Genomic DNA, 17,952 nt, shown 5'->3' on the forward strand with positions numbered 1-17,952 from the left:
AATATTTACTTTAGTATATAAGGGGTATATCTTTTTTTACAATCCTATTTAGTAGTGTGTTGTATAGCAATTTGACTAAGTGGGTTGGCCCAGCATTGCGCCACAAATTTAGGTGATTTTAATCACGAACTATTGTGGCTGATTAGAAGCCGAAGAGGACAACCCATTTGGAATTGTGTTTTGCTACCTTTTATGTCCGCAACTTTGTCGCATGAATTTTCCAGCATGCCCTCATTTTTAATGAAAATTACATCTTCTTGTGTCAAGTGCAATTAATGCACGTGAGACACTAATTTAAATGGTTGTAACAACTCTACAAAACAACAGAGTGCTTTCCTCCTTTCTTCAGGTATTGTTTGTTGGTCTCTATGGTGTTGGTTCTTCTTCATAATGATTTTCTTTTCCTCTCCATTTCTTAAAAGCAAAAAAAAAAAAATCATCGCTGATGTAGAGAAAAAAAAATTAAAAGTTAGGTGCAACACCAAGAATGGAAAATGTCTATAGGGGTCAAAATATAAACGCAACACATAAATAATAGATGATCACCAGCACACTTGAACCATAATTACATCACTTCTCTATGGGAAAGAATTCTCGATCTTTCTTGCCTCAGGCAAAGAAAGCAGTCGAAATATTTTGTTTCCAGGAAATCCAACTTTGAGCGAAGAATTAAACCATGAAAATGAAGAATGGAGCTTTATATAAATTAAAAAATTGATAATTGACAGGACATTCCATTTTATCTTATATTGGGGTAATAAGTAATTTGGTAACACTATCTATTAATTTGTCCAAGTCTCTACTAAATATAAATGAGTAACTGTGATATATATAATCAAAAGATTTTTTCTTTTTGATAGAGTAATCAAAAGAATTCCGGAATCATTAAAAGACTTACAAATAAATCAATCACCAACTAATTCACAACATAATCATAAATTCACTATTTGGCTTATTTATTCCATACAATAAAGTAAACATGGCCTAAGAGTATGTTGTACTTTAACCATTTAGGTCAATTTCTAGTAAAAATTTTAAAAGTAAAACTATGAATATATGAGTTGTGAAATATAATCTTTTAGTTGAACCATTAAATATATAAAATGTTACAAAATTAAGTGCTTATGACCTTATCTTTTTATTTTTATTTTATTTTTATAGAAACTTATTTAGTTTTTAGATTAAATATATCCGAATTAAATATATTGACCACTTTGACATTATTTTTATAGAATATTTGACATTAAATATATCCGAATTTTAGATTTTGTTTCAAAATTAATTTATTGACCACTTTTTGATGAGAAATATGGTCATTATTTGAAGTTTCTTTCTGTTAATTTAGTCCGAAAGATATAAAAAGAATATCAAATTGATGGCTAACAACATATTAAGAGAATTTAAAGTGAAAAAAATGACTGATAACATTAGAAACAAATATTAGAAACTAAAAGAATTTAAAAGGACTATTTTTCTCCCTTCTAACGGCTAGTAAAGGTTTATACAAACCCATAAAACTGAACTAGAAACCTGATCAGAACCATTCGTTCTCATTAATCCAACGGATCCTATTCAAATCTGGAGAATATGACCGTTAACGCCAGAGAGGCGTCCCGCCACTTCGCCCACATTTTATATACTACGCTCTTCCGCCTTTACTCCGTCTCCACTTCATCACTATTTTCTGATAAGAAAAAACAGAAAAGGTAGAGAAAAAGATAATCTTGGAGAGAGAAAGAGGGAATTCTAGAGAGAGAAGGGAGGCGTTGTTTGTGAATTGTGGCGATTGAAAACCCATAAGAAAGGTGAGGCGAACAGCGGTGATCTCTTGGTGTTTCTATCGTCTTTCTTGGAGGGGTTCCCGAAATCAACGATCAAGAAGAAGGGTTGGAGAAAGAAGAGGAATCAGGTTATGTGATGGCTTCTAGAGCTGCAGTTCCGGAGCAAGATAGAGGTAGAACTGAGGATTAATGCTTATCTTTAACGCCACTATAATTTTCTTTCAATATTTTCTTTGCTTGTGTAATCTTTTTGGGCTCTCTGATCCATTTTTTGTTAGAATTTAAGGGTGCTTCAGTGTGATTCTTGAAAGGATTCAAGTGGGGTTTCTTTTCTTTACAGTGCAAAGACTATCTTGCGGGTTGCTGAATTTTGTGTGTTTATTCCATTGCTTATTCAGTTCTTGTTTAGAATCTTGAAGAGGATTTCTGTGATTTTTCTGTTCATCAGCTTTGATCCATTTTTGGGTTTTTGGGCTCTCTGATCTATTTTTTTATTAGAATTGAAGGGTGTTTCAGTGTGATTCTTGAAGGGATTCTAGTGGGGTTTCTTTTCTTTACAGTGCAAAGACTATCTTGCGGGTTGCTGAATTTTGTTTGTTTATTCCATTGCTGATTCGTCTATTACTATCTATCGATGGTGAAGAGCAGCTGTGTCTCATTTCTTGTTTTGAACTTTGGCTAAGATGTACAAAATTCTTGCTCGTTTAAACATAAAAAACCGTTCTCGATAAGTAGTTCTTTTTGTTTGCGTGGCTATTATTTTTGCCTCCCTCTTCCTTTTGGGGGAGAGAAAAGCAGAATGATTTTACTAACTGGGCTGCTGTAATTTGTGTGAAGAAAGAGCTCTAAAGATGATATTTGCATATTATTGTAAAGAATTTATCTTCATTTTGTTTTGTTCCATGACATGCTTATATTCTGTTCATCAGGTTTGATCAATGCTTAAAAGTTCATAGGTTCAGCTTTCTTTCCATGTATTTTGCGGAGATTTAAATTGAGGTTTATGCATGAATTTCCTGTAATAGTTCATGATCCGTTGATATTAATTCGTACCAGGCATTTCGTTAATCATTCATGGATTTGCTGCGTATATACTTGTTTTGTGATCCTTACCGCAAGAACAGAGTTCTAGACTTCTGTTTGGGCTATCAACATTGCCTTTCTTGATAATTTTCTTCTCCTGGGGATAGAGTAGAATTGTTGACGTCCTTGATTCTTCTGTGTTTCGATCTGAATTATTACAAGATACAATGTTTTAGTTTCATTTGATGCATAATTAGTCCTTGGGACTTCTGCTTCTTGGATTTGCTTTGGTGTTATCCCTCCCTTCATATTGATCTATTCTCATACGAGGGACATTTAAACTTGAATTCTTGACAACTTATCCCATTTTATCAGCAAAGTTATGATGAGTCTTCTTGTGTTTGATCAGTTGGAGGAGGGAAGCAAAAGAACGGTCGTGCCGAAGGCAGAAATCGGCGAGTTCCCGGAGATTTTGGAAACTTCGTAACTGAATCAACTGTTGAGGGGAAGCCTCAAAATCAGATCGCCCGCCCCATAACAAGGTTTCACTTCTGTACACCCACTCACACATGTGTGTATGTGTGTTCTTGTTTTGTTAAAAGATAAAAGTAGCAGAAGAATTGACCATCATTTCTGATTTCAGGAGTTTTGGCCCACAATTGCTGGCAAATGCACAATCTGCAAAAGAGAAAAACAACAGCAACGTTAAAGAAAAAAAATAGAAAGAACTCCAATTCATCAAAGTTTCCAACATTGTCTTTTTAATTTTCTTGAGTACTGCCCTTTACAGCATTGGTGAGATAACAAAATTTTGCAATAACTATGCAGAAACTGTTAATGATTTGGCCGGAAAAGATGGTGCTGTGAAACCCGTCGTGCTTCATAAGAAGGAATCCTTGAAGCTGAAGAAGGAGGCTAACTAAAATTCCTTGGCTTTCCACAACACATTAAAGAAAGGTAGATTTCGATTTGTTGACCTAGAAATAAAACGGTTGGGAGATGCATTCTTATCCATTAGTGTTTTAACCTCCTTGATTGTTGTCGGCGATTTTCGCTTCATGATAACCTCTATCTTTTCAGGGTTCGCCTCTATCCCTCGTATCCTAATCATGTAGTCTAAGAATTTTCCGCCACCTACTCCAAACATGCACTTAGCCGGGTTCAACTTCATCCCAATGATGGTTGGATCTCAAACTCTTTACGAGCATGTCGTCCACATAGGCCTCCATTGACTTTCCAATCTGCTCTCTGAACATCCTATTTACCAATCTGAAAGTTCTTCTTGTAGGGGTTCTTGTATCTGTTCGTCTAGATCCTTGGGATGAAACCGTTGTTGGTCCTGTTCTCTGTCCAGATTTGTATGTTCTGACTTTGGACTTGGACCAACATAATCTCCACTGGGAAAAGGTTCTTCTGCAACTCTTGGGGTGGGAGTCACTATATTGTTTCTTCCTCTTCCTTGGCTCGCTTGATTCTCCTATAATAGTCGGAAAATCATTGTTATCACAATAGAGAGGAGTTTTGATTTTACCTCTCAATCATTTTATTTTTTTCTGGATGGATGCTTGATAACACCAATCATTCAGATTGTCTTTAAGAAAAGACATTCTTCGCACCATTGAATCTAGCTGTCCTTCGGGTACTTTGTATGATTGGATAAACATTTTCCTCCATGGACTGCATATCTTTTGCGAAGAACATTGGAGCTTTAGATCTGCAATTTCTGCCTTCAGATCTTTAAGGTCCTTATGTAGATCGGGAAGGATTTTAAGAACCTCGTCCACCTTCTGGCCCAAGGATTTTATTTTCATACTATGTCCATAGTCTTAAACTGTCTTTTGTATGTCCCTCAGATTTTGGGAGATCTGCGATGTACCCGGCTCGAGTTCTTTTGAGTCAGTCCCTTTAGTCATAATTTTTAGAATTGAAATTATATAGGAATTTACCCATTCTGTTTCTCCTGGTTGGGGATTCTACCATTGACTTCAGTGGAGTGTAGATGTCTCACTGCATTTCCTGGTAGCACTTGTCGAACTTCAAAATTTCTCAGCTATTCTTTTTTTTTTTTTTTTCTAGCGTGAGAAGTTCTTGATCAATCCTGTTGGGACCATTGTAACACTTGTCTCCTTTGTATTTCTAGAATCTTGAAATATTCCTTATTATCATTGTAACTCGAACTTTCATTCGGTTCCATTTTCTCTCAAAGAGTCTCCTATTATTTGTGGATAAATAATATCAAAATATAATATAATCATATATTTTTTGAATAAACCTCTGCTCTGATACCATTCTAAGCGAGCATGTACAAAAATATGCGCATTAGAATGCAAAATAATTGAGATTGGAGTAAACTGCTCATTTTAAAGCTAGGAAAGGGCAAAATTATCCAAAAATCGGCCATATTTGTGCGAAGGACTAAAATTGTGACCTTTTTGAAATTCACGGGACTAAAATTGCCAGTTCTAAAGTTATGGGACCAAGAACGCCCCACCCCCCCTTACTTACAGGACTATTTTTGCAATTACGCCAGTTTGGATTTTGAAAAGTTTGGGGCGGTAATTTATCTTTTATTAATTTTTTAAAAATTATAACCATGTTACAAATTTTGAATTGTTCTAGAATATAAAATTAAGTAATAATTTGTTAAGTATTAATAAAATAATTATTATGTCTTATAATAACTATAATTATTAAGATTTTTTATAAAATGTTCTTAATGAATATATAATTTTATTTCATTGTTTATGAGTTTTGTTCTTTTATTTCTCAATTTTTTTTTGTCTTGCCTTTGTTTATTTTCCTATACTTAAGTCAACCATTTTTATGCTATTATTGAATAATTTGAATTTTGATTTTTCTATGAAGAATTTCATGAAAAACATATTTTGACTGTGTAGGTTGTAGTAATATATATATTTTTTGCTATCAAATTTGTTAATTTTTTTTTGTGTCACTTGATTATTTGGGGTTTATTTGTATATGTCTTAGTAGCCATGTTCATGTTAAAATTGATATATGGGAAAAGGATTAATTTGGTCCAATAAGTTTCCTCGCGTTCAATTTTAGTTCATTATGTTTAAGCATTTTCCAATTAAGTACAGTAACTTGCAGAATCGCTTAAATTAGGACCACGGATGGAATTTTGGACACTTTTACCCCTGTGCAGCTGTTAAAAGAGCTGTTTTAGTTCATTTACACTAAAATTCTAATTTTTCATCAATGCTCGCCGAAATGGTATCAGAGCCTGGTTTATTGAAAAAATATATGATTATATTACATTTTGAAAATACATTTTCAAATTCTGAAAATACAGAGAAGAGAATTTCCATGTGAAATTCTTGACAAGTGTTACAACGGTACCAAGAGGATTGATCCAAAACTTCTCACGCTAGAAAAGAAAATGTCTGAGAAATTTTGAAGTTTGACAAGTGCTACTAGGAAATGCAGTGAGGCGTCTACACTACATTGAAATACATGGTAGAATCCCAGCCAGGAGAAGCGGAACAGGTAAATTCCTACATAATTTCAGTTCTAATTATGACTGATTAGAAAGAACTCGAGCCGAATTCATCAAAGATCTCCCAAGATCTGAGCGAGATACAAAAGACAATTCAAGACTATGGATATGAAAATAGAATCCTTGGGCCAGAAGATGGACGAGGTTCTTAAGATCCTTCCCGATCTACACAAAGACCACACAGATTTGAAGGTAGAAATTGCAGATCTAAAGAGAAACCAAAAAATCGAGACAAGAACAAATCAAGGATGCCCTTAGAACAATACTTCTTCTACATCAGAAGACGAAGGCCACGGAGATTCCAGACAAGATGTAATTATCGCATCTATTATATCTATAAAATAATGAAGGTAACAAAAGAGCGGATCTATCAGATATATAAGAATTGGCGGGATTTAGTTAATATATGAACCAATGAAATCACTCCAGTACTACCACCGCCGGAGGAAAGTACAAGTTCTAATGATCCTCCACAGGACCAACCGATGAGAGAAAGTGTGAATTTCCACACTAATGTCACTCCAACATTTGTGGAAACCCTGGAGGAAATCCAGATAGAAATCCAAAGAGAATGCCGAAAAATACACCTTGGGCAAGGATCATGCTCCAGTCGTGACATCCATATGGCGCTATACTGAACCTGGATATTATCAATTTCTGAAATACTGAGAAATTGGTTACAACAGCCATCAAGATACACCTTGGGTAAGGACCATGCTCCAACCCTTACAATCCATCGAAATACTGAGAAATCGATTGCAGCCAAGATAGCAGCAACTACCCTAAAGCTGGACAAGAAAAATCATAAAGTTTATATAGTTGAGCTTAGAGGGATCCGTGAGGATCGGATGGAATAATACACTAGAAGATACCAAAGCCAACATCCTTACCGAAGATTCGAAAGGTGCGATTGCAGACCGGCTAGGAAGACTTATCAAAATACACTTCATCGAAGATGGATACTTCGAAGGAAGTAGAGCAGAAAAGGCTAGAGAATATGGACAAGCTCTCTTCAGCCTTGAACTAAAAAGTATTTGCACAGTAGATGATTATATCCATTGGTTTTGCAAGTATTTCTTTTAGAGTGGAGAGTAGCAACAGAAGTAGCAGCTCCAATATTGTTCGCAATCATATGCAGTCCATGGAGGAAAATGTTGATCCAGTCATACAAAGAACCTGAAGGACAATTAGACTCAGTGGCACGAAGAATGTCTTTCCTTAAAGACAAACTAAGATTGGTGTTATCAAGCATTAATCCAGAAGAACTTGAAAAGACTGAAAGGTAAAATCAAAACGAACTCCTCTCTGTTGTGAAAACAACGATTTTTCAACTATTATAGGAGAATCAAACGAGTCAAGGAAAAGGAGGAAGCAAAATTATGACTCCCACCCTAGGAGTTCAAGAAGAACCTTTTTCCCGGCAGAGATCATAGTGGTCTAAGTCCAAATCTAGAACATATAAATCTGGATAGAGAATAGGACCAACAAGGACTTCATCTCAAGGATCTAGACGAACAGATGCAAGATCCATAGGAAGAACCCCTACAAGAAGATATCCTTCAAAATCTATATAGTGCATTAATCCTTCAAAATCTATACCCTGAATAATTTAGAAAAGGAAGGCTTGTAGAACGAAAAACTTAAAAAGAAAGAAAATCATAAAATGAATAGGAAAAGAATAATGTTTCTGTCATTTGATAGAAAAAAAAAGATGTGATAAATGAATTTCATCTTTTGTTATCTTTAACGAAAAAAGAGAGGATTAAGAAAAGATGGATTATTACAAAAAATAGGAGTAATTAGTTCCACACAAAAATTATATACGGAACATTATTTAGAATAGCAAGTCGTCATACAGAAAAAAGTTAAAAGGTTAGAGATTATTCACATAAGACAAGCTCAGAGAAACAATGCTTTGATTCATTCAATTTTTTTTTATTATTACAAATGATATCATTGATAGCGGAAAGAGAAACAATGCTTTGAAAAGTAATTTTATTTAATAAGTTATTAAAAAGAGAAAGAAAAAAGGGCTTGAGAAAACACTATTTTTGGAGATGATAATTTTATACAAAATCATCGCGGGAAGATAATTTAAGGAGTTTCATAGAAAGTTGTGGAAAGGAAAATTTGAAAACAAAGAAAACTTAAGACCAATAGGGAATAACAAGAGAGTTGTTAAAGAATTCTGGAACCATTAAAAGACTTACAAATAAATCAATCACCAACTAATTCACAACATAATCATAAATTTACTATTTGGCTTATTTATTCCATACAATAAAGTAAACATGGCCTAAGAGTATGTTGTACTTTAACCATTTAGGTCAATTTCCGAATTTTAGATTTTGTTCAAAATTAATTTATTGACCACTTTTTGATGAAAAATATGGCCATTGTTTGAAGTTTCTTTCTGTTAATTTAGTATAAAAGATATAAAAGAATATCAAATTGATGGCTAACAACATATTAAGAGAATTTAAAGTGAAAAAAATGACTAATAACATTAGAAACAAATATTAGAAACTAAAAGAATTTAAAAGGACTATTTTTCTACCTTCTAACGGCTAGTAAAGGTTTATACAAACCCATAAAACTGAACTAGAAACCTGATCAGAACCATTCATTCTCAGTAATCCAACGGATCCTATTCAAATCTGGAGAATATGACCGTTAACGCCAGAGAGGCGTCCCGCCACTTCGCCCACATTTTATATACTACGCTCTTCCGCCTTTACTCCGTCTCCTCTTCATCACTATTTTCTGACAAGAACGAACAGAAAAGGTAGAGAAAAAGATAATCTTGGAGAGAGAAAGAGGGAATTCTAGAGAGAGAGAAGGGAGGCGCTGTTTGTGAATTGTGGCGATTGAAAACCCATAAGAAAGGTGAAGCGAACAGCGGTGATCTCTTGGTGTTTCTATCGTCTTTCTTGGAGGGGTTCCCGAAATCAACATCAAGAATGAGGGTTGGAGAAAAAAGAGGAATCAGGTTATGTGATGGCTTCTAGAGCTGTAGTTCCGGAGCAAGATAGAGGTAGAACGGAGGATTAATGCTTATCTTTGAATGATATATGTTAGCACACGCCACTATAATGTTCTTTCAATATTTTCTTTGTTTGTGTAATCTTTTTGGGCTCTCTGATCCATTTTTTGTTAGAATTTAAGGGTGCTTCAGTGTGATTCTTGAAAGGATTCAAGTGGGGTTTCTTTTCTTTACAGTGCAAAGACTATCTTGCGGGTTGCTGAATTTTGTGTGTTTATTCCATTGCTTATTCAGTTCTTGTTTAGAATCTTGAAGAGGATTTTCTGTGTTTTTTCTGTTCATCAGCTTCGATCCATTTTTGGGTTTTTGGGCTCTCTGATCTATTTTTTTGTTAGAATTGAAGGGTGTTTCAGTGTGATTCTTGAAGGGATTCTAGTGGGGTTTCTTTTCTTTACAGTGCAAAGACTATCTTGCGGGTTGCTGAATTTTGTGTGTTTATTCCATTGCTTATTCAGTTCTTGTTTAGAATCTTGAAGAGAGATTTCTGTGTTTTTTCTGTTCATCAGCTTTGATCCATTTCTGGGTTTTTGGGCTCTCTGATCCATTTTTTTGTTAGAATTGAAGGGTGTTTCAATGTGATTCTTGAAGGGATTCTAGTGGGGTTTCTTTTCTTTACATTGCAAAGACTATCTTGCGGGTTGCTGAATTTTGTTTGTTTATTCCAGTGCTGATTCGTCTATTACTATCTATCGATGGTGAAGAGCAGCTGTGTCTCATTTCTTGTTTTGAACTTTGGCTAAGATGAAATACTTCTTTATGACATGGAAAGCTTTTGATCCTACAAAATTCTTGCTCGTTTAAACATAAAAACCGTTCTCGATAAGTAGTTCTTTTTGTTTGCGTGGCTATTATTTTTGCCTCCCTCTTCCTTTTGGGGGAAAGAAAAGCAGAATGATTTTACTAACTGGGCTGCTGTAATTTGTGTGAAGAAAGAGCTCTAAAGATGATATTTGCATATTATTGTAAAGAATTTATCTTCATTTTGTTTTGTTCCATGACATGCTTATATTCTGTTCATCAGGTTTGATCAATGCTTAAAAGTTCATAGGTTCAGCTTTCTTTCCATGTATTTTGCGGAGATTTAAATTGAGGTTTATGCATGAATTTCCTGTAATAGTTCATGATCCGTTGATATTAATTCGTACCAGGCATTTCGTTAATTATTCATGGATTTGCTGCGTATATACTTGTTTTGTGATCCTTACCGCAAGAACAGAGTTCTAGACTTCTGTTTGGGCTATCAACATTGCCTTTCTTGATAATTTTCTTCTCCTGGGGATAGAGTAGAATTGTTGACGTCCTTGATTCTTCTGTGTTTCGATCTGAATTATTACAAGATACAATGTTTTAGTTTCATTTGATGCATAATTAGTCCTTGGGACTTCTGCTTCTTGGATTTGCTTTGGTGTTATCCCTCCCTTCATATTGATCTATTCTCATACGAGGGACATTTAAACTTGAATTCTTGACAACTTATCCCATTTTATCAGCAAAGTTATGATGAGTCTTCTTGTGTTTGATCAGTTGGAGGAGGGAAGCAAAAGAACGGTCGTGCCGAAGGCAGAAATCGGCGAGTTCCCGGAGATTTTGGAAACTTCGTAACTGAATCAACTGTTGAGTGGAAGCCTCAAAATCAGATCGCCCGCCCCATAACAAGGTTTCACTTCTGTACACCCACTCACACATGTGTGTTTGTGTGTTCTTGTTTTATTAAAAGATAAAAGTAGCAGAAGAATTGACCATCATTTCTGATTTCAGGAGTTTTGGCGCACAATTGCTAGCAAATGCACAAGCTGCAAAGAGAAAAACAACAGCAAGGTTGAAGAAAAAAAATAGAAAGAACTCCAATTGATCAAAGCTTCCAACATTGTCTTTTTAATTTTCTTGAGTACTGCCCTTTACAGCATTGGTGAGATAACAAAATTTTGCAATAACTATGCAGAAGCTACTGGCAGAAATTGTTGATGATTTGGCCGGAAAAGATAGTGCTGTGAAACCAGCCGTACCTCATAAGAAGGAATCCTTGAAGCTGAAGGAGGCTAACTAAAATTACTTGGCTTTCCTCAACACATTAAAGAAAGGTAGATTTCGATTTGCTGACCTAAAAATAAAACGGTTGGGAGATGCGATCTTACCCGTTAGTTTTTGGACCTCCTTGATTGTTGTCGGCGATTTTAGCTTCATGATAGCCTCTATCTTTTCAGGGTTCGCCTCTATCCCTCGTTTTCTAACCATGTAGCCTAATAATTTTCCGCCACCTACTCCAAACATGCACTTAGACGGGTTCAACTTCATCCCATTGGTCCTCCTTATAGCGAACGCTTGTTTCAGGTGCATCAAATGATCATTGGATCTCAAACTCTTTACGAGCATGTCGTCCACATAGTCCTCCATTGACTTTCCAATCTGCTCTCTGAACATCCTATTCACCAATCTGAAAGTTCTTCTTATAGGGGTTCTTGTATCTGTTCGTCTAGATCCTTGGGATGAAGTCTTTGTTGGTCCTAATCTCTGTCCAGATTTGTATGTGCTGACTTTGGTCTTGGACCAACATGACCTCCGCTGGGAAAACGTTCTTCTGGAACTCCTGGGTGGGAGTTACTATTTTGCTTCTTCCTCTTCCTTGACTCACATGATTCTCCTATAATAGTCGGAAAATAGAGGAGTTCGTTTGATTTTACCTCTCAGTCTTTTCATTTTCTTTTGGATGGATGCTTGATAACACCAAATCATTCAAATTGTCTTCAAGAAAAGACATTTTTTGCACCATTGAATCTAGCTGTCCTTCAGGTACTTTGTATGATTGGATCAACATTTCCCTCCATGGACTGCATATGTTTGTGAAGAACATTGGAGCTGCTACTTCTGTTGCTACTCCACTCTGGAAGAAATATTTGCGAAACCAATAAATATATACATCTACTGCGCAAATACTTCTTAGTTCAAGGCTGATGACAACCTGTCCATATTCTCTAGCCTTTTCTGTTCTACTTCCTTCGAAGTATCCATCTCCGATGAAGTGTATTTTGATAAGTCTTCATAGTCGGTTTGCATTCGTGCCTTTCGAATCTCTGGCAAGGATCTCAACTACACAAGCTTTATGAAGTTTTCCTTATCAAACTCCAGGGTAGTTGCTGCTATCTTGATGGCGGCAACCCATTCGTCTATCAATTTCTCGCTATTTCGAAAACCTGAGGTTTAGTATAGTGTCATATGTAGGAATTTACCCGTTCTGTTTCTCTTGACTGGGATTCTACCATAGACTTCAGTGGAGTGTAGACGCCTCACTGCATTTCCTGGTAGCACTTGTCGAACTTTAAAATTTCTCAGCCATTCTTTTTTTTTTTTCTGGCATGAGAAGTTCTGGATCAATCCTCTTGGGACCGTTGTAACACTTGTCTCTTCTTTGTATTTCTAGAATCTTGAAATATTCCCTGTTATCATTGTAACTCGAACTTTCGTTCGGTTCCATTTTCTCTCAAAGTGTCTCCTACATTAGTAGATAAATAATATCAAAATGTAATATAATCATATATTTTTTCAATCAACCTAAGCTCTAATACCATTCTAAGCGAGCATGTACAAAAATATGCATTAGAATGCAAAATAATTGAGATTAGAATAAACTGCTCATTTTAAAGCTAGGAAAGGGTAAAATTATCCAAAAATCGGCCAGATTTGTGCGAAGGACTAAAATTACGACCTTTTTGAAATTTACGGGACTAAAATTGCCAGTCCTAAAGTTACGGGAGCAAGAACGCCCCACCCCCCCTTACTTACAGGACTACTTTTGCAATTACGCCAGTTTGGATTTTGAAAAGTTTGGGGCAGTAATTTATCTTTTATTAATTTTTTAAAAATTATAACCATGTTACAAATTTTAAATTGTTGTAGAATATAAAATTTAGTAATAATTTATTAAGTATTAATAAAATAATTATTATATGTCTTATAATAACTACAATTATTAAGATTTTTTTATAAAATGTTCTTAATGAATATATAATTTTATTTCATTGTTTATGAGTTTTGTTCTTCTATTTCTCAATTTTTTTTTGTCTTGCCTTTGTTTATTTTCCTATACTTAAGTCAACCATTTTTATGCTATTATTGAATAATTTGAATTTTGATTTTTTTATGAAGAATTTCATGAAAAACATATTTTGACTCTGTAGGTTGTAGTAATATATATATTTTTTGCTATCAAATTTGTTAATTTTTTTTTATGTCACTTGATTTTTTGAGGTTTATTTATATATGTTTTAGTAGCTATGATCATGTTAAAATTGATATATGGGAAAAATATTAATTTGGTCCAATAAGTTTCCTCGCGTTCAATTTTAGTCCATTATGTTTAAGTATTTTCCAATTAAGTACAGTAACTTGCACACTTTTTCCCCTGTGCAGATTTTAAAAGAGCTGTTTTAGTCCATTTATATTAAAATTCTAATTTTTCATCCATGCTCGCCAAAATAGTATCAGAAGCCTGGTGTATTGAAAAAATATATGATTATATTATATTTTAATATTATTTATCCACTAATAGAGGAGATCCTTTGACAGAAAATGGAATCGAACGAAAGTTCGAGTTACTATGAAAATAGAAAATATTTCCAGGTTCTGGAAATACAGAGAAGAGAATTTCTCATGGAAATTCTTGACAAGTGTTACAATGGTACCAAGCGGATTGATCCAAAACTTCTCACGCTAGAAAAAAAAATGGCTGAGAAATTTTGAAGTTTGACAAGTGCTACTAGGAAATGCAGTGAAGTGTCTACACTACATTGAAATACATGGTAGAATCCCAGCCAGGAGAATTGGAATGGGTAAATTCCTACATAATTTCAGTTCTAATTATGACTGATTGGAAAGAACTCGAGCCGAATTCATCAAAGATCTCCCAAGATCTGAGCGAGATGGAAAAATCGATAATATTCCCGATCTACACAAAGACCACACAATTTGAAGGCAGAAATTGCAAATCTAAAGAGAAATCAAAAAATCAGGGATGCTCTTAGAACAATACTTCTTCTATATTAGAAGGCGAAGACCACGGAGATTCCAGACAAGATCTAATTATCACATCTATCATATCTATAAGAATTGGCGGAATCCTATTCCCAACTTGAGATTGTGGATTTAATTAATATACGAACCAATGAAATCACTCCAGCACTACCACCGCCGGAGGGAAATACATGTTCTAATGATCCTCCACAGGACCAACCGATAAGAGAAAGTGAGAATATCCACATTAATGCCACTCCAATATTTGTGGGAACCATGAAGAAAAATCCAGATAGAAATCCAAAGAGAGTGCCGAAAAATACACCTTGGGCAAGGACCATGCTCCAGCTCTTACATCCATATGACGCTATACTGAACTTGAATATTATCGATTTTTGAAATACTGAGAAATGGGTTGCAGCCAAGATAGCAACAACTACCCTAGAGCTCGACAAGAAAAACCATAAAGTTTATAGAGTTGACCTTAGAGGAATCCATGAAGATCGGATAGGATAATACACTAGAAGATACCAAAGCCAGCGTCCTTGCCGGAGATTCCAAAGGTGCGATTGCAGACCGGCTAGGGAGACTTATCAAAATACACTTCATCGGAGATGGATACTTCGAAAGAAGTAGAGCAGAAAAGGCTAGAGAATATGGACACACTCTCTTCAGCCTTGAACTAAAAAGTATTTGCACAGTAGATGAATATATCCATTGGTTTCGCAAGTATTTCTTTTAGAGTGGAGTAGCAACAGAAGTACCAGCTTCAATGTTCTTCGCAATGATATGCAGACCATGAAGGGAAATATTAATCCAGTCATACAAAGTACCTGAAGGACAACTAGACTCAGTGGCACGAAGAATGTCTTTCCATAAAGACAAACTGAGATTGGTTTTATCAAGCATTCATCCAAAAGAACATGAAAAGACTGAAAGGTAAAATCAAAACGAACTCCTCTCTATTGTGAAAACAATGATTTTTCAACTATTATAGGAGAATCAAGCGAGCCAAGGAAAAGGAGGAAGCAAAATAATGACTCCTACCCCAGGAGTTCAAGAAGAACCTTTTCCCGGCAGAGATCATGGTGGTCTAAGTCCAAAACTAGAACATATAAATTTGGACAGAGAACCAACAAGGGCTTCATCCCAAGGATCTAGACGAACAGATGCAAGATGCATAGGAAGAACCCCTACAACAAGATATCCTTCAAAATCTATATAATGCATTAATTCGTAAGGATGGAACAAGTTCTAATAAATAAAATACATCTTTTGTTCAACACAAAGTGTAAACATAGCTAAAATTTTTGTATAACAATAACGACCCTGAATAATTTTGAAAAGGAAGGCTTGTAGAAAGAAAAACTTAAAAAGAAAGAAAATCATAAAATGAATAGGGAAAGAATAATGTTTCCGTCATTTGATAGAAAAAAAAAGATGTGATAAATGAATTTCATCTTTTTTTATCTTTAACGAAAAAGAGAGGATTAAGAAAAGATGGATTATTACAAAAAATAGGAGTAATTAGATGAAGATTAAGTTCTGTTCAAAAATTATATATGGAACATTATTTAGTATAGCAAGTCGTCGTTACAGAAAAAAGTTAAAAAAGGTTAGAGATTATTCACATAAGACAAGCTTAGAGAAGCAATGCTTTGATTCATTCAACGTTACATTGACAGATTGAAGAAAGATTATTTTTTTTTATTATTACAAATGATATCATTGATAGCGAAAAGAATGCTTTGAAAAGTAATTTTATTTAATAAGTTATTAAAAAGAGAAAGAAAAAAGGGCTTGAGAAAACACTATTTTTGGAGATGATAATTTTATACAAAATCATCGCGGGAAGATAATTTAAGGAGTTTGTTGGAATTCAAAAGAAAACGAATACAGAAAAAGTAGAAGAATTGGGGGAGAACGTAGAACTCCATTTCAGCAAAATATCTCTGTAATTTCAGTTACAGTTAAGAAGATGAAGAAGAGAGATATATATACACAAGCCACATCAGCTAACTACCAAGTAACAAACTAACAGCCTAGGCAATGAGGTGGCCCAATGAAATCAAGAATAAATGATGTAACAACCCACGCAGGCAACTCAGTAAAATACAAAGAAAGCGCATTCTCATAATGCGCTTTGTCCTTCACCCTGTATCCAAGAGTTCTTCAACGTCTGCTTCATTCTCATCAAGGTGTTGAAGCTGCTGCTGCTGCTGGAACTTAGATTGATGGTGAAGGTGATGACTAACTCCAATAGCCCCCCCACAAGTGGGACTGGGATCGAAGGAAACCAGGCCCAACTTGGAAATAAGCGACAAGAAGGATCTCAAAGGTAGAGATTTTGTAAAAACATCTGCCAACTGCAGAACACCAGGAACAAACGAGGGGGAAATAAAGCCATCCTTGTAGGCGTCGCGTACAAGGTGGCAATCCAACTCTATGTGCTTAGTACGTTCGTGGAAGACAGGGTTCGCCACGATGTGCAACGCGGCCTTATTGTCACAAAATAATTCAACCGGCAGAGAATAAGGAACATTGAAGTCAGATAGTATATAAGAAATCCATCGAAGTTCACACACCGTCGAGGCCAAGCTCCTGTATTCAGACTCAGCAGTAGAACGAGAAACAGTCGACTGTTTCTTAGTTTTCCAAGACACCAATGCATCCCCAAGGAATACGCAGTACCCGGTAAGAGACCGCCTAGAATCCAAACACGACGCCCAATCAGCATCACAGAAAGCACGAAGATTGAACGAGCTAGCAGCTGGAAAATAGAGACCTTTAGCGGGACATCCCTTAAGATAGCGCACCACATGTAATGCCGCCTTCCAATGTGAGTCACAAGGTTGATTGAGGTATTGACTGAGTTGTTGGACGGAGTAGGAGATGTCCGGTCGAGAAAATCCCAAGTAGAGTAGCCGTCCAACAAGTCTCCTATAAGAGCCAGGATTAGAAAACAAAGTACCAGATGCTGCAGCCAACTTCAGTCCAGGAGGAAAAGGACTTGACGCAGGTTTGGCATGAAGAAGTCCAGTGTCCCTGACGATATCCAAGGTATATTTTGTCTGAGCAATGTAAAGACCAGATGAGCTACGAGCTATCTCAAGCCCAAGGAAGTATCTTGCATCCCCCAAATCTTTAATGGTGAATAAGTCATGAAGATAGCATTTAACCCGAGCAATATCATCAATAGAAGGACCCGTGATGAGAATGTCATCCACATAGACAATTAGAGCCATAATACCTGAGGAGGATGGTTTCACGAACAAGCAGTGATCATGAACAGATTGTACAAATCCATATGCAGTCAACTTCAAGGTAAACTCCGCATTCCATTGACGCGACGCCTGCTTAAGTCCGTATAGAGAACGTTGCAGCTTGCATACCATGTTAGGTGGAACTTCATAGCCTTCGGGAGGCACCATATAAATGTCTTCCTCAAGGTAACCGTGGAGGAACGCGTTGTTGATATCCAACTGTTGAATAGGCCAAGAATGAGCAGCAGCAATGGCGAGAAATAGGCGGACGGTCACAGATTTTGCTACAGGCGAGAAACTCTCTGTATAGTCAATACC

General features: G+C 35.7%; 1 protein-coding gene across 6 annotated transcripts; it reads left to right on the top strand.

Annotated features, from left to right (window-relative positions):
- Positions 1–1,677: 1,677 nt before the first annotated feature.
- On the top strand, positions 1,678–12,895 carry LOC105164384 (G2/mitotic-specific cyclin S13-6-like). Of its 6 annotated transcripts, XR_016065787.1 has the most exons (7): positions 1,678–1,954; positions 3,214–3,346; positions 3,448–3,547; positions 3,633–3,761; positions 10,889–11,021; positions 11,123–11,182; positions 11,307–12,895. XR_016065787.1 is itself a non-coding variant. In XM_011083029.3 (4 exons), the coding sequence occupies exons 1-4, from the start codon at positions 9,319–9,321 to the stop codon at positions 11,356–11,358; spliced, it is 282 nt and encodes a 93-aa protein (XP_011081331.1). In that variant the 5' UTR covers positions 9,056–9,318; the 3' UTR covers positions 11,359–12,895. The 6 variants fall into 6 exon arrangements, 1 of the variants encoding a protein (XP_011081331.1); XR_016065786.1 differs by having other exon boundaries at positions 3,448–3,761; XR_016065788.1 differs by lacking the exon at positions 3,448–3,547.
- The last annotated feature ends 5,057 nt before the right edge of the window (positions 12,896–17,952 follow it).

Source organism: Sesamum indicum, linkage group LG6 (genome assembly GCF_026168435.1).
Source record: "Sesamum indicum cultivar Baizhima isolate 11 linkage group LG6, ASM2616843v1, whole genome shotgun sequence".
NCBI classification, from domain to species: Eukaryota; Viridiplantae; Streptophyta; class Magnoliopsida; order Lamiales; family Pedaliaceae; genus Sesamum; species Sesamum indicum.

Coding starts and splice junctions, on each gene's coding strand:
- LOC105164384 (XM_011083029.3), top strand. CDS start 9,319: ATGGCTTCTAGAGCTGTAGTTCCGGAGCAAGATAGAG. Junction 9,356..10,888: donor AGTTCCGGAGCAAGATAGAG/GTAGAACGGAGG, acceptor GTGTTTGATCAG/TTGGAGGAGGGAAGCAAAAG. Junction 11,183..11,306: donor AAGAGAAAAACAACAGCAAG/GTTGAAGAAAAA, acceptor ATAACTATGCAG/AAGCTACTGGCAGAAATTGT.